This window comes from Bacillus rossius, chromosome 14 (genome assembly GCF_032445375.1).
Source record: "Bacillus rossius redtenbacheri isolate Brsri chromosome 14, Brsri_v3, whole genome shotgun sequence".
NCBI classification, from domain to species: domain Eukaryota; kingdom Metazoa; phylum Arthropoda; class Insecta; order Phasmatodea; family Bacillidae; genus Bacillus; species Bacillus rossius.
The window spans coordinates 5,827,751-5,845,844 of NC_086341.1; the positions used below are offsets into that span (position 1 = coordinate 5,827,751).

Here is an 18,094-nt window from a genome sequence, read left to right on the forward strand (position 1 = left end):
CTTGTCATATATTGCAAGTATATTTAACCATGAAAATTAAAAGTTCATCAAAATTCGTCTTGATGAAACCCATGTGCACAATTCAAATTTAAAAACAAATCTTGTTTTGTTTTCACGCATTAAAAAAAAGTAGTCGAGAAATACGGAAACAAACATTAGTCAAAACTAATATCTTAATTAACATGAACGCGCAACTGTAGCTTGACAACTGCAGTGAATAAATAACGTGCTCCTATTGGTCTAACGGAGTAACGTAAACGGAAGACTTCAGCACTGCTGAGCAGGTCCGTACGGGAAGGTACGGGTCCGTCTCCGTTTGCGTGCTATTGTAGAAGCTCTGTTCCGTGAAATACGTCTTCGTTTCCGTGTTCCGTCTCCATTTCCGTGTCATTATGGAACGGGCCTTAAAGTACTGGGAAAAAAATTGATACTGAAATCAACCAAATAGTTCAGTATTTACAACATTTGTGATACTTACTTAAAAATGTAGGTTTTTATAGTAAGTATAGACAGTTAAAAAACTTGTATCTTAAAAACTAAATGTCGTATCGTAATGTTTTTTATATTTTCAATAAATATTCATGAAATGATAGCCAAAATATTATAAAAAACTAGGGCAATTTTAATGATGAACGATGTCGATGTTTTTGGACTTTTCGTCGATGCATCGGCGATGTATCGCTTTTCAAAACATCGATGCTAACATCGATGTTTCATGAACGATACATCGATGTTTTCAAAACATGGATGTATCGTTTGCATCCCTAGTAATAGTAGTAATAAAGCTGCCGGTTGTTATTGCACTTGGACAACTTTTGTTTTGGGTGGGTTTCGAAATTAAATTTTGTTGTTGAGTGCTGCAGTCGATAGTTTAAAAGTTTGTGATAAGTTATGCCTAACTGTTATCGAAAACTATTTAACTATTAAATTACTCAGTACTTTTAAGAAAGTTGTCGCACTTTCAGAAAGAATGATCAGGACATTGGTAAGTGTTCAATTTCGTTTACTTCTGTGATTTATTAAAAAAAAAAAAAAAAAAATACTGCAGCAGTATGTTGTGCGTCTCTACTGGAGGTTTTACTGAAAACTCCTTTTTTTTTTTTTTTTTTTTTTTTTTTAATACAGCTTTCGCAAAGAAGAGTAATAATACCAAGTGAATTTCGGTTTTTTAGGCTGATGAATTAATAAGACGCCAGGAATTAATATTTTATATTCTATAAACCTATGACTTTGTAAAGCCAGGAGACTTAGTTTGTTAGATTTCATTTATTTGAATACTACTTATAGGTGTTTTGGTGTATCCACATCAATATATCTTTAGGAGCTTATTAACAATGTGTTTCTGTTTTGCTAATACCTACTTGTGTCAAGTGTGGTATTTTAATAATGAACATAGTTTTTTATGTAATATAACGAGTTTTTTCACGTTTGCAGTAACGCAGCTGTCACCACACACAAATCCCAACTGTGCTTGCAATCAGCTTGTCTTAATAATGACAGGGACCTTAAAAATCAGAATCTGCCACTTTGTGACTGGTATCTGGTGATGTAAGAAAGATACTTGCTGCAATTGTGGAGTAAATAAAAATATTAGAAAATAGTACCACAGAAGTAATTTTAATTTAAATTAGGCTGTAAATTAAAATTTTAGGTAAATATGTAGTGTACAGATTAGCTCCAAAAAAAATCCTACAAATATGAAATAACTTTCATTATATGCTCTTTTACGTCCTCTTTTCATAACCGCCTGCGGAGGTAAGAAATTCCAATTACTTTTGGAGATATCGCCGTTCTTATTTTGCAATACAATACCTATGTAATCATTCGACCATCGCCATTTTATATTTTGCCGTGTGCACGTCAATGCCTAAATAACAGAAATTTTCCATTAGGTAAGGTTAGTTACATTATAAATACTTCAAATTAAACGGAAATAAAAATAACATCAATTTATTTTACTTGTTGTATAGTTTTAAGTATTTATAATGTAACTGACCTGAACTAACAAAATGGGACAAAGGTAGATTAGGTCAGGTCAGTTACATTATAAATACTTTGAAACTGAACGGACATTAAAAATAATAAAATTAATTTTAATGGTTGTTTAGTTTTAAAGTATTTATAATGTAGCTGACCTAACCTAACAAATCGGAAAAAAGGATTAACAGTAGGAACGAACGTAATTATTTAAAGCATAAAAATTTGAAACGTTAAAAACTCACCTAAGTTGGAGGCGGCCTATTGGTTCATTTGAATATTTGGCCTATCACGAACTATCAGGTGACAACATTATCCAATAAAAAAAAAAAAATTGATACTCGTAAACAAAAAACAATGGTGAAGCCGTGTGAATGTGCAGGTATAGTGATTAAAATTTAAAAATTTGATATCTCAAAAGTAATTGGAATTTCTTATCTCCGCAGGCTGTAATGAAAAGAGGACGTAAAAGAGCATATAATAAAAGTTATTTCAGATTTTTATAAATTTTTTGTTACGATAATTAAAATTAAAAAAACTCAATATCTCCAAATGTAATTGGAATTTCTTATCTCCGCAGGCGGTTATAATAAGAGGGCGTAAAAGAGCATATAATGAAAGTTATTTCATATTTGTAGGATTTTTTTTGGCGCTAATCTGTACACTACATATTTACCAAATTTTATTTTGAATCTTTTCTATTTTGGGCCTATAGTAACCGGAAAATATGTAGTTGAGCGGGATTTGCGAAAAAAAAAATGTTAAAAATCCGAAAATACCGTTATTATATGCTCTTCAACTTCCTCTTTTCATTAAAAGCGGCGGAGATAAGAAATTCCAAATACTTTAGGAGATATCACTGTTCTTATTTTGCTATACAAGACCTGTGTAATCGTTCGACCGACGCAATTTTTTTTTATTGACATGTGTTTGTGAATGCCTAATTAATGAAAATGGTCGATTAGGTCACGTCAGTTACATTATAAATACTTAGTTTTAAAGTATTTATAATGTAACTGACCTCGCCTAACAAACCGGGACAAAGGATGAACAGTAACAACTCACGTAAAATTTTTTTGTTACTTATTACTTGCACAACAATATAAACCAAATAACAAATAAGACTTTAAAATTATAAACGTTAAAAACTCACCTAAGTTGGAGGCGGTAATTACACACCGTTTTAAACGATAAATGAACTAAATAATCACGTATTGGTTCATTTGAATTCTGGCCTATCACGAACAATCACGTGACATCATTATCCAATAAAAAAATTGATATTCGTAAACAAGAAACAATTATGAACGCTTCATGGATGCACTGGTATTATGATGAAATTTAAAAATTCGATTTCTCCTAAAGTATTTGAAATTTCTTATCTCCGCCGCTTTTAATGAAAAGAGTAAGTTGAAGAGCATATAATAAAGGTATTTTCGGATTTTTAACATTTTTTTTTTTTTTTTTTTTTTTTTTGCTAATATCGCTGAACTACATATGATGAAATTTAAAAATTCAATATCTCCTAAAGTATTTGGAATTTCTTACCTCCGCCGCTTTTAATGAAAAGAGTACGTTGAAGAGCATATAATACAGGTATTTTCGGGTTTTTAACATTTTTTTTTTCGTAAATCCCGCTCAACTACATATTTACCGGTTTACCAGCATTAAATGTATCAGAAATTGATAAAATGTGTTATATGTAAGATTTTTATACACTTAACATTTTCTATTTTATTGTGTGTCTTTTAATTGATTGTAATGATTAAGATATTTTCATTTTCCAGCTTGCATTTGGTGTTGGTGTCTATGCAGGCATTTATGTGAGTCAAAATTATGAGGTAAGTCATGGTAGTAAAGCTTATTATATGAAATTATCCCTTAATGCAGGGTTTCCCAATCTTTTTCAGTCCGCGGCGCACATACATGTTTACTATTTTGTCTCGGCGCCCTAACCTATTTGGCTCGTCGAAATAGATAGGTACAATGATACTAGTTAGATAGATAAGCGCAAAAAATAAAATATCCACGATATGAATCTGAACTGTATATTTATATTTATAAGAATATAAAATTAACACAAAAACATTCAAGAGAGACTTAAAGAACAACAAAAATAAAATACAATATCTACCTAGCTAGTCAATGTAATGGGCGAGATTGGTGATCTTCACACATTTTTTCAAAACATGGAATAAGGTTTCACACTGCTACTCGCATTTCTTGCCCCACATTGATCTTTGGGTGATATTGCTTTTGAGTACAGCTATAGCTGAAAATCCAGCTTCGCACAAATAAGATGTTGCAAAAGGAATGAAAATTCTTATAGCCTTTGAAGCTAAAGTGGGATATTCATTTTGAACCGATATCCAAAACTCCACCAAATCGGAACATGTGAGAATCTAGTTCTAAGGCTGCTGTCGCAAGAGAGTTCAATGAGACTTTCTTCTTCTTCCGATGTATATTCTGGCGGAGCTTGTGCATTTTATGGGTCTTGGTTCCACGCATATTTATCGACATCGTCTTCAGCAAAGTATTTTGAAAACCATTCAATGAGCTTCGAAAGGTGTTCTGTGAAAAGGGTCAACAGGTCTTGTGAGACAACAAGCTCATCTTAAGGTGAGGTTTCGGAGAATGGTAAAGAGAATCGCTTCACGGCGCCCTTAATTTTCTACGGCGCACCAGGGCGCCGCGGCGCACACTTTGGGAACCCCTGCCTTAATGGGCTCTTGTTCAAGGTGCATGAACAGTATTGCAAATTGTTTGATGTTTACATTTTTTTGCCATGAACCTTTTAAAAGAGCACATACTTCATCTGATAAAGCAGATCCCTTAAAGTCTAGGAGCCAGACACTAAATCTATGAGGCTCTAGACTTGTGCTTCCTAAATACAAGTAGGTAAAAGTTCCATATCACGTATCCAAGTGTATCTCTATCCTGATCGCATCCTGTATACATTGATCCTGTTATACATGGTGCTTGCTTTTTAAATTTAGTACGTCAAAAGATCCTCGACATGAACAAAAACTTCTTATATAACAATAATTGTAAGTTTAATATTATTGAAAAATTTCCACAAGACCTGACATAAGTAGTTTGAATTGAGATCTTTTGGTTTTTGTTTGGCCAGGATCTGTCGGCGTACAAAATTAAATCGGTGAGCATCCTGTACTACAGGATCATGCCTTCATGATTAAGGGATAAACTTGGATACGTGATACGGAACAATTGGAGATGATACATCGCACCTCGTGCAGCGAACAAGCAAGCATCAGTATGCCAGTACAATGCTGTGCCCGCCATGCTTGTCTTGTTTTTACGTTGCAGTGTTGCCTAGTTGTAAATACGTGATGGTGCCAAGTGTTTGGGAGAAAAAGGGTGTTGTATTTGTGGTGAGTGGGTTTGTCAGGCGGAATACTGACGACCTAGCCATACAAACTACTTTATTTATCTACAAACTCACGTTGTGCTGCACAGTACAGATAAAACATACACTAGTCTATATTCTGTCATGGTTTCTTGGACCCAGTCATTTCTGTTCAGCAAGATTTGGCAACTACATAACTGGTTATGTTTTCAAAAGCACTATATAATTACAAATTTGTATCTTGGCAGAAGTTAGTCACCTTCAGGTAAAAGTTGGACGTCATGGCACCTGGGATTTAAATTTCAACCATGTTTTTGAAGGTCTTCTTTATCTACAGATGATGCATTTTTAAAATGTAATGTTACTACTCCAATTCCAGTTGGACACTGCACTACAAAGAATTTGAAAGACTGTGTTACTTCAGAAATACCCTACATTAATTTTTCCCCTCTCCCTACATATGTCTTAACTTTTAAGAATTAAATTCAAAATTTAGACTTTAGAAAAACTGCATTCAATGTATCATTAGTTCCTTCTTTAGTTTCAAAGATAAACATCTGTGTATCATAGAAAATAGTCTTTAAAAAAATGTGTTTAAATCATAGATAGGAGTTTCATTGGTACAGGAATTGTAATTGAATCTCTGTTTTTGTTAGGTCCCTAGAGTTGATGAGCCATCCAAGATATGGGACAGAGTGAAAGATTTCATGGACCAGCATAAAAAAGATAAATAATGTTAACTTTCTGAGCACCAGGTACCATTGACTCCAGGTAAGCTGTACTGATCTGTGGCATGTGCAGAATATTGTGTTACATGAAGTGAATGTGCATGAAAAGAATTCAACATGTAATAAATAGTTTGTGTTCGTGGGTAAGTGAAATAAAAGATATCTGAAGGGAATTTCTTTTTCTTTTTAACTCAAATTAAATCCTGCCAAAACTTTTAAATGTTTGTGTATATAAAGGCCTTTGTGAGAAGATAGCATAGTTTAATAAAAAAATTTTTTTGCTGTGTCCAGAATAATGACAGCTTTACTCTTTGGCTGAAATCATTGAGTTAGTAATAACTTTCACTCACTGTTCACTATTATAATAACTAATAAAATATGTATAAAAAAATTTATTTGTGCTAATCATAAAATACTGAAAAAAAAAAAGTAAATATAACAGAACCACAAGCAGTGCAGTGCAATAATTAGATGTAAAGATGATAATTTTTTTAAAATTTAGTACAAATAGTTCATTTTTGCTTTTTTTACTTAAAATTTGTATCCAATATATTTTGTAAAAACAATATTGAATAATAGTAAAAAAAAAAATTCGGTTAAAATAGGTAATAAGGTTTACATATACTCAACGATTTTGCCGTGATGCTCAAAAAATTCAACAAATGAACTGAGATAACGTACTGCTGAATAATGTAGACACTTAGGGAATTTTGTATGCAATAGTACTTACTGTTATCTGGGATAAACGCAGTTTGTATGTTTCTTTAAGTTATAAAATCAAATTAATTAATTGTAAAGAAAGGAACAGGGCATATTATAAATTTAAACATAGTAAAGCCGAGGCCACACACAATGCTAAGCTACGTTTGCAATGTCGGAGAGACGAATGTTGTGGGATTCGAGTGATGATTCCTACGATGATAATAATTTGGCTCTCACCGTATGTGAACGTGAAAAGAAATGGGTCCATGAATCTAATATAAAATCAAAAACAGTTGATAGTGAGGACGAAACCAAATTTATGGATTACTTCAGAATAATCTCAACTCAGTTTGATAGCATTCCCTTGGAATCATACCTCAGGCATTGTCCTGCATATCCTGCCTTCTATGTTCTTCCAGCGATTTATAACACAAAACGTGGATAAATTTTGTAATCTTTTAATTAACTTTCCTGTCGACTTGACGTTTTAAAGCACAAAACTGAGAGAAATTAAACTTCATAAAAAGCAAACTTTGAAGGACAGTGCAGTGCGAAAACAGATGCTTGTTTTATTATCTGCGCGTGCGTAAAGTCAGCAATCCAAACCTAAATTTAGTGTGCAAATCAAGAGGTCACTTATGCTCAGAATGCATTTCAAACATGTAATGGTTTAAGATTTATGATAGTGCTTTTTAAGCTGAAAACTCTAATAACCCCAAAACCTATTAAACGAGGCATGGGGAACTTTTGGTGCTATGTTAGCCTCTGAACGTTTTTGGGTGGGAAAACATCTTGAGCTGTGTCGTCTGAAATGAGTTTTATTGTAAGAACTCTCCCTGTTGTAAAAAAAATTATGAGTTCAACTTGTTTTAGCTCTCCAGTTAATTTTCTTTTGCTTCTATAAACTGCTAAATTATCAAAATTTTAGTTTAAGGGTGCTTACGTATGAGATTCTACTTAACATTTTTCTTGCGACAGATGAGTTAAATGAAACATATCTGTATTAAATCAAAACCACTCTGTTAATATGTTAATGTTCAGTGATACTATAGTATACTTTAACAAAAAAAAATGAATTGTTTGCAGGTAAACCTTGCCAGAAGTCTTGCCTCTGTGAAGATACAACATCTCAGCAGATATTAAATTTTATAGCACTACTTCCATGTATTTATGCCATGTCTTATAGTTGGTGTAATTATGTTAATTGATACTGTTAAAATGTACAGGTTACCAATGTTTTTGTGTGTGGATTATTTTGTAGTGTGTTTGTGAATGATTACTGTATATATTATTTGTTTATATAGTTAATTTTAATATATTGTAGGATTGCTATAACTGATGTCCACATTTTATTTGATTTTAATTTTTTATACTTGTACTAAAATTTTGTGAAGTATTATGAGATGCAGGGTAAATTTTGCAAAATTAATAATATATTAAAATTGTAGGGATTGACAGTGCTGGCTTTAACAGAAGCTTTTTTTTGCTTTTGAGGACTGGATATGTTGTCTCTTGCTCCATTCAGAAATAAAAGCAGAAATGCAAGAGTTACGTAATATACATCTTAGAACAATCACATTGATGAGAGCAATGGCATTCACAATCAACTACTACTGGCAGCAGCATATTTGATAAATTGATTGTTGTCCATATTTTAGCAGACTGCAGTTCAAGCTGCCGTGAAAGGTTTAGCAGACCGCTGGCCATTCTGAAGGTAGGTTTTGTTAAATGACCCAATGCAGTTTTCTGTAGAACATTTGGTTTGTGAGCCAAAAAGGTGGTAATAGTAGGTCAATCCTATTGATGCATGCAAATGGTGTTTATATTTATGAATTGTTTAATTAAAGGGTAATACGTGGACTCCCAAAGCAGTTGCAGCATTACCCGAAAAATGTGGAAAGTATCCCTACAGAATCTGCATATAACTACCATAATAAAACCAACTGAAATCATGCTTTGGCAGATCTATATATCTAAAGTGTGAAGTATATTGGGATAATGCTATTTCAGTGGTTAAATCAAAGCTTGTTTAGTTAAGGACACACTATCTCATAGTAGGTTACACATTTTAACATTTGTTTACTGACTCACATTGCACACAATTAGCTAGGCCAGGGCTGCCACCACTTTGAAATATCCTGTAATATCCTTGTTTTCAATACAAAATATCCTGTAAAATCCTGTACATTAAAAAATACAAAAAAATATGCAATTTTCATGAAAATTACTCGAACATAATGTACGTGAATTCTGCCATATTCTTCCTAGAAGAGATATACAACAAAGCATTTAGCATTGGCAATTCAAGATATGACCTGTGCCCTGTCTTGATAAGGTTGAGCTTACTAAATATCTTTCCCACCCCTGCATTGCTGTGTGGAAGGATAAGTATGTATTGCTTGCCTTTGCGAGTTTACAAAGCAGTGGAAAACATGTTCTCCCATTAATTTCATACTGTGACACTTAATGCCAGGCCTGCCACCAAATTAGGTTCCTAAACCCTCTTTACAGCATTTAAAAATCCTGTAAAATTTATAGCCGTAATTTTAAATATACATTACATTCCAAAACATAATTTAAAAAAAATCAAATGAATGTAAAAAAATGTTTAAGATTTGCCACTTACATTACAAAACTAATAGTTGGTATCACAATAAAATGAAAAGTAATTTAAAAATTTCTCTTCAGTATAGGCTTTGGTGCTTTTATTTACAAACTATAAATACATCCATACAACTGAAGTTATTTACAAGTTAAAAAAAACAAATGTATTTCACATCATTAACTAGCTACTTTTTCATGTTCTGTGCTCTTTTCCGCATCTCGTCAGTGGACTTGAAAGCCAGACCTGCAGATGTTCTCATTGTGCACAGCAACAGCGCATTTAGCATTGGTGATTCCATTGACAATCTGTGAACAGTTTTAACCATCTTGAGATTGCTGAAAACCCTTTCCACAGCAGATTTTCTCCAGTTGCAGCACCACTCAAAGCCATTACTTTGTACAGATGAGTTTCAACAATCTCAGATGGAAAGAACCTTCCTAACACTACAACCTGCCTAGTGACTGTCAGTTCATTCAACAATCATCAGTGTGAAAAATTGTGTTTTCATTGCATAAGTAACAATCTGCAGCTGATGTACCCAAAGATTGAATAATTATCTGGCTAGTTTTATTGCGAGAACAATGAAAGTTTCATGCGAATTCCCTATCTGGAAACATTTGCGGGACAAGTTTCGTGAAATTATCACTGAGTTTCACAGATAAATTGTTTTCACAAACCAAGTTCGCCCATAACAGTTCCGCAGCAATTATTTTGTTTGGTTTGGTTACAAAACTCGTCAAAGAACAACTCTGATCAGCAGCTCGTTGGTTTTTCGCATGAAAGTACGTCTTCAAGCCACCCTTTGTCACGTTCAGTTCCGAGTTGCAAGTCGAACAAACGGCGGAAAATTCCGTTTTGCCACGCCTAAACCATTTCAATTCTTGCTCCCATTCTTTACGATAACGCTGTTTATAAAGTGACCTGTCCGGCGAAGCCTTTCACTTTTTCTCCATCACAATCAGCTAAGACCAAAACTACTACTTAAATCACGTATGAAGTTAGTAAACGAATGCCGCACCTAAAACATTGTAATGGCAAAAATACCAATGTTTACTGACGCCATGACACTTCTTAGCGTTTAACTCAACAAACAAAAAACATTTCCCCCGAAACCATAGATATTGTACTTCATGAAACGGTATGTGGGAGTATATGTTTTTGGTTTGTGGTTAAATGATTGGAAGTTCCATGGCGCTACACCTAATGTGAATGTTTGCTTTACTGTTGGATGCTTGTATGGTTTGACAACTTCAAATAGGTAGTTGAAAGTAAATATTTACACGAACAAAATTCAAATATGAAAAATCGGCGAAGCGTCGTAAATATCAGTGAATGTCGCTGTTTATCCGTTAGTCCGTTTTAAGCTTCAAATATCCGTGAAAACGGATAAAATCCGTGAAAACGGCAGGCCTGAGCTAGGCCTACACCAGTCACATTCTGCGTGTGATAGCTTCTTCCAAATAAACATCTGCCACACTATGAAACTCTTCCACATAAACATCTGCCACACTATGAAACCATTCAACGTGTGAAACGGGATTTACTGTCATCCAAACCTTGCGTGTCGGTGGAAGTCGTTGACGCGCCATCGTGATTCTGCAAGCAAAGCAGCTTGCAGCTACCCGTTCAAGCACACACTGTACGTTAGTTTGACAACTGTATTTTATTAACAATAAATATATTACATTTATAGTTTTGGTGTTGTGAAGAATCCAAATTAAGATGGCTTGAAATAATAATAATAATTTGCATACACGTGGACAACGCAACGGGAATGACTCAGGCGAGGGAGACGCCTCCCCCCGAGTACTCCATCCGGGCCTGGGGCTCGACGAAGGCCAGCCAGTCGGACGTGTGCAGCGGCAGCAGCCCCATCGAGTGGCACTTGTACAGCGCCACGGCCACGCAGATCACGTTGCCCAGCAGGTACACGAACTTCTGGCCCATCGCGTGGCTGCCTTCGATCATCTTGAACGCTGGAACGCATTTCGACAGCTCGGCAACACTCGCCAAAATATAAAGAACGCATTCACAGCTACCATATTCAATTTAAAAAAAACATTTATTTACAGAATTGTTATGAGGCTAGATGACGCACGCACGTGTATGTGTGTATTGCACACAATTTCATTTGTAAAATATCAAGAATGACAGAAATGTATTTGGAGCTACCCTATTTGATGACAAAACCCATTTATCTACAGAATTTTTATGAGGGTAGATGAACTCGTCTGTATACTTGGACAACCTGCGTGTGTATGTGTGTATGTGTGTATTGCACACAATTGCATGACACGAATGGCTTTGCTATGAAAATTTAAAAAATCTCTCACAATTTAAAAAAAAAATTGTTCATTAGAGGTAACGCACTGACTTGAGAAACATTTAAAAACTTTCATTGCTGCAGCATTATTTAACAAGTACAGTATAACTTCATTCTCAAGTAACAGGAACTTACAAATTCCTGTGATTAATATATTTTTTACGTACACAGTCATTTTTACTATGGTATTAATACATTACTGTTATGCTTCATGCAGAAGCATTTACAGCTATTTACATCATAACCGCATTGTACCTGATAGCAAATCATTTAAAAAAATTAGACGTAATACTAAAATAAAGTTGTAAGTGAATATTAAGAATATTTTTAATGCTGGTATGTCCATACTTTGCAACCAAGATGGTGTCTTTTAGTTCTCTCTCTCACCCCTCTCCCCTCCCCCCCCCCTTTTTAAACTTTAATGAACTACGCATAAATGCTTTGAATATGTTGTCTTCATGCATGTTCAGTATACACCTGTTTTAATATTTTAGAAATATTTTGGAAAGCAGATGGCAGAACTGAATTTCCATACAATGTCACAAATTTTTTTAAACCATTTTACACTTCTAAATGTGAGAAAATGTTAAAAGATGCCGTTAAATGTCTGGATGGATTATATTTGATCATATATCAATTATATTGATTTATTCACACATTTTTTTAAGTGTCCTAACATGTAACACCTGAAGATTTACTGTACTTACTTTGCCAAATAAATATAACCAAATAATAAAATAGATATTATTAAACCCAACTGTCTTAATGTAGACAAAGCAATAATTTTCCTTAAATCATATTCAAAATTAGCACAAATACCTGATATAAATATTGTAATTAATGAAATAAATATTAATATCAATGATAATGAACTATCAATATATATAGGGTTAAATCGAATCAATAATAGTTCTTTAAAAAAAACTAAAATAATAAACTTTGCTTATAATATTGGTACTTACTGTTCTGGATGGTAAAGAGAGCCTTCACGGGGCGCATTATGAACATCCCCACCATCATGATTGGAAAGATAGAAATTGAGTTACCAGCCATATACATGAAGAATAAGTTCATTGGAACCTATAACCAACCAAACAAGTGTTACGTACGATAAATGAATAAAGAAAGAGCAATTTGGTATTTGAACAATGTTCATTTACTTACGTAAAAATATTTTTGGCCTAGACCAGGTTACTTATTAGCATAACATTAAAATAAAGTTAGGCTATTTTATGGCTGATAAATTAAAATTAATAATTTAAAGATAAACCAGGTAATTCTAATTGTGATCAAAAATCAATTAATTGGTTGTAATGCTCCTTTGTGCGAATGAATGTTAGTTTCTATGGCCTATATTAAGTACACACAATACTAATTACAATGTAAAAACTTTTTAAAGTTAAAAAATTCGTTCAGAAATTTAAAAGAAAGTAACAACTGGTCACAGCATCTACCTGGTATCTGGTAGCAATTTAATTATTATAGTCTTTTTACCTATGTATACACACACTTCTCAAATTTCAGAAGCCCAATATTTCTTCGATAACATGTGAAAATGTGCTTTTATTTTTGGTACATGTGTGTATAGCGTAAGACAGCACATTCACGTAGATTGACCATATCAAACCGAATCGGTATCTAACACGGACCTGCTTCAACGGGCCCAGTGCCAGTTCCCAGGACTTCTTGATGATCAGCTGGTTGGGGTCTGACTCCCTGGCGACCTCGGTGTAGTTCTGGCCCGCAGACGGGTTGTAGCCCGGCGGGGACGCCAGGTCGTAGCTCCGGTCCGCCTTGCCCCTGTTGGCACCACTCGACAACGTTTGCCACGCACTCTCTTCACAGCTACCTCGACTCTTCAAGTCGACCATTTAAAATAACTTATCAGGCATACAAGGCATCTTGAGAGAGAGGGACAGCTGATGCATGCGTATCGGGCAACACACCAGCAGTGAAACGCATGCAGCGTCAGCGCAAAACAGTGGGTCAGCTTTGTCGCAAGGTCGGCCAACATTGCGGAAGGGGGGAAGGAATGAGGACTGCCACAGACACGAGGTTTCAAATATGGCCACCACGCCCAAAAAAAAAGGGCCTTTTTGGGAGATCGAACCGACGGAGCCCCGGCGTGCTGCTGTGACTCTCGCCACCATATTCTGCCTCGTCGAGAGGTCAGCCGTAACCGCGAGAGAGGTATAGCGAAGGTGAGAGACCTAAACGGACTGATAGCGAGGTGCTTACATTCTTTCAGTACATGTGCTAGGCAGTAACTAATGGGTAGAGACCTTCAAAATACGCGGATTCATTCGGTGATAGGCTAGAAGTCAAACATAAATACCTCTTAGATAACTAGGCTATTGGTTTACTGTTCATCTGGACGAATCTCAACCAGTTATAAACCCTCAACCAAAGAAGGATCGAATCACAGACAAACCAGCTGAGACGACTTACAAGTCAGCAGCAAACAAACTGGTGTTATTTGCCCGAGTGTACAGGGGTATATGCGGTCTATCCTGAAGGCCATCGAAACCGCGGATTTTTCAGGTCTCTACTAATGGGTGACGGTTGTAATCTAAACCTGGCAGTAAAGTTAATATTGAGTATCAATCTAATAGACTTTTTGATTCCCAGGACAATACCGTCAAGGTCGAGGCAACGACATAACGATGTGACGTACAGCAACCGGGTTTAAATCCCAGTCTGGCCACTCTTATTTCAGTTTTTCAAAATCAATCCATGCAGATGCTAGTACAATTCCTTACTACAAGCCAAGTTGGATTCCTTCTACATTTTACTTGCATGTTAAAATGAGTGTCCTCTTATGACCTCATAGACAAGAGGTAAAAACAGAAGTAAATAAAATATATCTGGCAATGAGTACATTGCAAAAGTGGTGTGTACAAAGCACAGCAGTGAGCTAAGGCAACTGATAACATCTTAAAAATTCAATAAAATTGCAACATTTTTGCATGCAAGCTACAATTTCCCTAGACTTATGCTACATTCACAATGCTGCACATTGGTATGAGCAGTTTGTTAGGTTAATTTAAAATATTTTCAAATTGTGTGAACAATTGGTTTGGTTAGGTTAGTTACAATCATACTACTGTAAATTGAGAAATTAAAAATAATATCACACAATTATTAATCCTTAATATTACACACTTTAACCTACATCAACATTAATTTTCGAAGGGTAAAACCGTAAAAATAAACAAATGAATGGAGTTAGTTTACATTTGTCATAGGAAGACCGCAGTGATAGTTCTTTAGGTTGTGTAGGTGCTTGTTACTATTAGTATTCCTCTATCCAGGCCTTGAGCTTTACCTTTACTGGCTAATATATTACTTCCAAATAAAATTCATTCTCATTACTAAAATATAAATAAAAAAAAATTCTGGCATTACCTTGTTCCTGTATCAAGAGCCCATTTGTATCGTTTATAACTGACTTTTGTAGACATAATTTGCTTTCAAAGTATCAAAATATTTTCTTACACACGTAACCTTAAAAAACAAATAACCAGATTCTTTTCATAGATAAGAAAAATATGACCACCTCATTCGTAAGGAAGAAAACTGTGCTGCTATCTTGAGGCAACAATAATAAATACTATATTTCATATTTTTGTAGGACTGTTACTTTCATGAAAGAAAATTATTCTTTTCATATGTGAATATAGTAGTAACATTAAATTTAAAACAGAAATGTCAAAATATGCTCCAAATCACGAATTGGAGACCAGGATGACAGTAATTGTGGATGATTGCATAGTGTATGAGGCGGTGGAAGAAGCAGTTCTGCAAGTTGACTTGAACAGAATGTAACAATAGACGGAGCAGAATGGGATGTCGCTGAATGTTGAAAAGACGAAGGTGGTTAGGTTCACGAGGAAGAGTGTATATGGGGAAGGGGCGGGAAATAAAGGAAGCCGAATAGTGTTAGTACTGGGGGTGACCCTACAAAATAACCTGGGTTGGGCAAAACAGGTTCAGCGAGTAAGGGTAGGAAGGCTCTTTGTGGCTACTTGCCAGGACCCTGCAAGGGGTAAGGGAGAAGACATACTCCACATTAGTCAGGCCAGTGATGGAGTATGGGGCTGTGATCTGAAACCCCTACCTAGTGACCGTTTGCAAGGGAGCTGGAGAAGGTGCAGCAAAAAGCCGCGAAGTGGGTGACGGTTATAAGGAATATAAGGGAAGGGCAAGAGGGGGAAATGCATAGTGCGACTGAGATGATTAAGAAGCTAGGTTGGGAAGCATTACAAGGGAGGAGAAGGGTGGAAAGGTTAGTCAGACTCTATAAGGATATGAAGGGAGCGGGGGCTGGGAGCAGCTGGGGACTAGGATCACAGAGGTGGGTATAAAAAGTGTAGAGAAAATGGGCGGAAGGTCCAGAGGAACTGAAGGTGAACGGAAAGGGGTAGGTTAGCTTTTCTTGGCAGGACTGTTAGGGAGTGGAATGGGTTGGATGAAGAGATGCTAGGGTTGAAAGATGCAAAGGATCTGATGAGAATGATAGTTGGGAAGGGGGGGGGTATAAGTAAAAAGAGAAGACTCCTTGCCACCAGGTGAAAGTCCAATTGCAAGTGTAATAGACAGTTAAATTCAATACATTGCCGTCGTCCGGGGTCTCGGGCTCGAGTCCCGGTGTGGCTCCTAGTGGGAAAAGGCGGTTCTTGCTACGTATTGTCCGGGTGGGCGCCAGACTAGCTCGGTTCTAGTCGTGAGTTTGGGGGTCGTGGATGTATGTGCCCCTGCGTGGCCCACTAGGGCCGGCGGCGGTGTTGCGTGAGATGATTTTAAATAAGAGGCGTGGAGTTAAGGTGGTGGTGTCGTACCTTTTATTCATAGGAACGAGTCGTACACAATACAACACTCTACAGAGGTCCCCGGGGGGGGTTTACTCGTTATTCCGTGGCGCCGTATGGTTTGTGTTCCGCGTTACGTGGCCTCGGACGCTGCTACGTCTCATACGTCTCACTGGTTACACGGGTAACGTAATTTCGTAACACAAAGGCGGGACACAAAATACACTGAATTAAGGGGGTGCGCACAAGTTACGTGGCACTCGTTACTCGGGTAACGTAAGTTAGCAATACAAAGTACGGGACACAAAAATACACTGAATTAAGGGGGCGCGCACAAATTACGTGGCACTCGTTACTCGGGTAACGTAAGTTAGCAATACAAAGTACGAGACACAAAAATACACTGAATTAAGGGGGCGCGCACAAGTTACGTGGCACTCGTTACTCGGGTAACGTAAGTTAGCAATACAAAATACGGGATACAAAAATACACTGAATTAAGGGGGTGGACGATTGGAGACGGCCAATCCCGTATGCAAATGTCTCGGCGCGGGTGTTGTGCCCACTGTGGTGAAACACGCACCGCAATTAAGTTTGTCCAAGTTCCCTTGCGGGTTTGTGGTCAGCGCCGTGCGCGTGACCTTAAATAAAGTTCTGTAAGTTGCGGGAGGCGGCCCGTGCCGTATACTGAAGAGCAGCCCCGCTGACCAAGTGTGGTGCGGGGTGTCTTTAAATTGATGCGGCCGGATTAGGTCCTGGACCGAAAAAAGGGACCGGGTACTCACGGAGAGGTTAAGTAATAAAAGGGGTTCTGTTAATTAGTGACTATATTTACCGGACGTTACTTTCGATGTAGACAAAGGATGTTGCCTCTCCGTGGGACGTAGGTCCGCCCCGGTCCGTGAGCTGCGCTGAACTGCCGAACTGGCATGGCGTCCGAGGGAGGCTCGGCCTCTCTCGCGCCAGGCGTGACCTCATTACGCTAGACTCCAAACGGGTGTGTCTGGAAGAGATTTTATTGTCGCTAAAATCCTAATTTAATGTTTTAGGAGGAATGGGTACGGTTCTTCTCTTGTCTACTCAGGTTTCCGCGGCTTTGTCTTTGATTGCTGTTCGGGTCGCCTGACTCGGGTGGGCCATGGCCAGGGGTGTGTTCCGTTAGCGGGAGCGTATACTGGCGGGTGCAGGTCGGGCTCTGGGGTGGTCGTCGGCCAGACGACGTCAACATAACTGTATTTTTAACCAGTGGTGACAAATCAATGTCCATAATGTACTTCTCTAACGCTTTCATATTTCTCCTAAAATCCATTTGCACTTTTAGTTCGAATAAATTAACCACAAACCTGTTTCCGCTTGACGCCGCCGTCAGTGCTCCCTCTGAGAGCACAGGCCGTTATGTGTCCTCAACACCTGATAAGTGCCGCGCCCCGAACGCGCCCGCGCGCGCAACGTAGTGCAGTGCCCCGAACGGCGTGACGTCAGTCACGGCCTCCTACGTGTGCAAAGCGCCCGGCCGGGTGTGGCACTGCGCAAGGGTATTGTTTCTCAGGCATTTTATAATATAAACAAAAACTAAGAAATCTA

General features: G+C 37.0%; 1 protein-coding gene and 1 long non-coding RNA gene across 2 annotated transcripts; one reads left to right on the plus strand and one right to left on the minus strand.

Moving 5' to 3' along the window:
• The first annotated feature begins 751 nt into the window (after positions 1-751).
• LOC134539073 (uncharacterized) lies at positions 752-8,109 on the plus strand. The gene is made up of 4 exons (XR_010076256.1): positions 752-985; positions 3,765-3,818; positions 6,001-6,115; positions 7,861-8,109. It is a non-coding gene; the product is annotated as an uncharacterized LOC134539073 (long non-coding RNA).
• A 2,914-nt stretch (positions 8,110-11,023) lies between these two features.
• On the minus strand, positions 11,024-15,234 carry LOC134539072 (ER membrane protein complex subunit 4). The gene is made up of 4 exons (XM_063380800.1): positions 15,108-15,234; positions 13,352-13,502; positions 12,665-12,782; positions 11,024-11,355 (listed from the first exon to the last, which is right to left on the minus strand). Exons 1-4 carry the CDS (start codon positions 15,161-15,163, stop codon positions 11,159-11,161), a joined length of 522 nt encoding a protein of 173 aa, XP_063236870.1. The 5' UTR covers positions 15,164-15,234; the 3' UTR covers positions 11,024-11,158.
• Between the last annotated feature and the right edge of the window lie 2,860 nt (positions 15,235-18,094).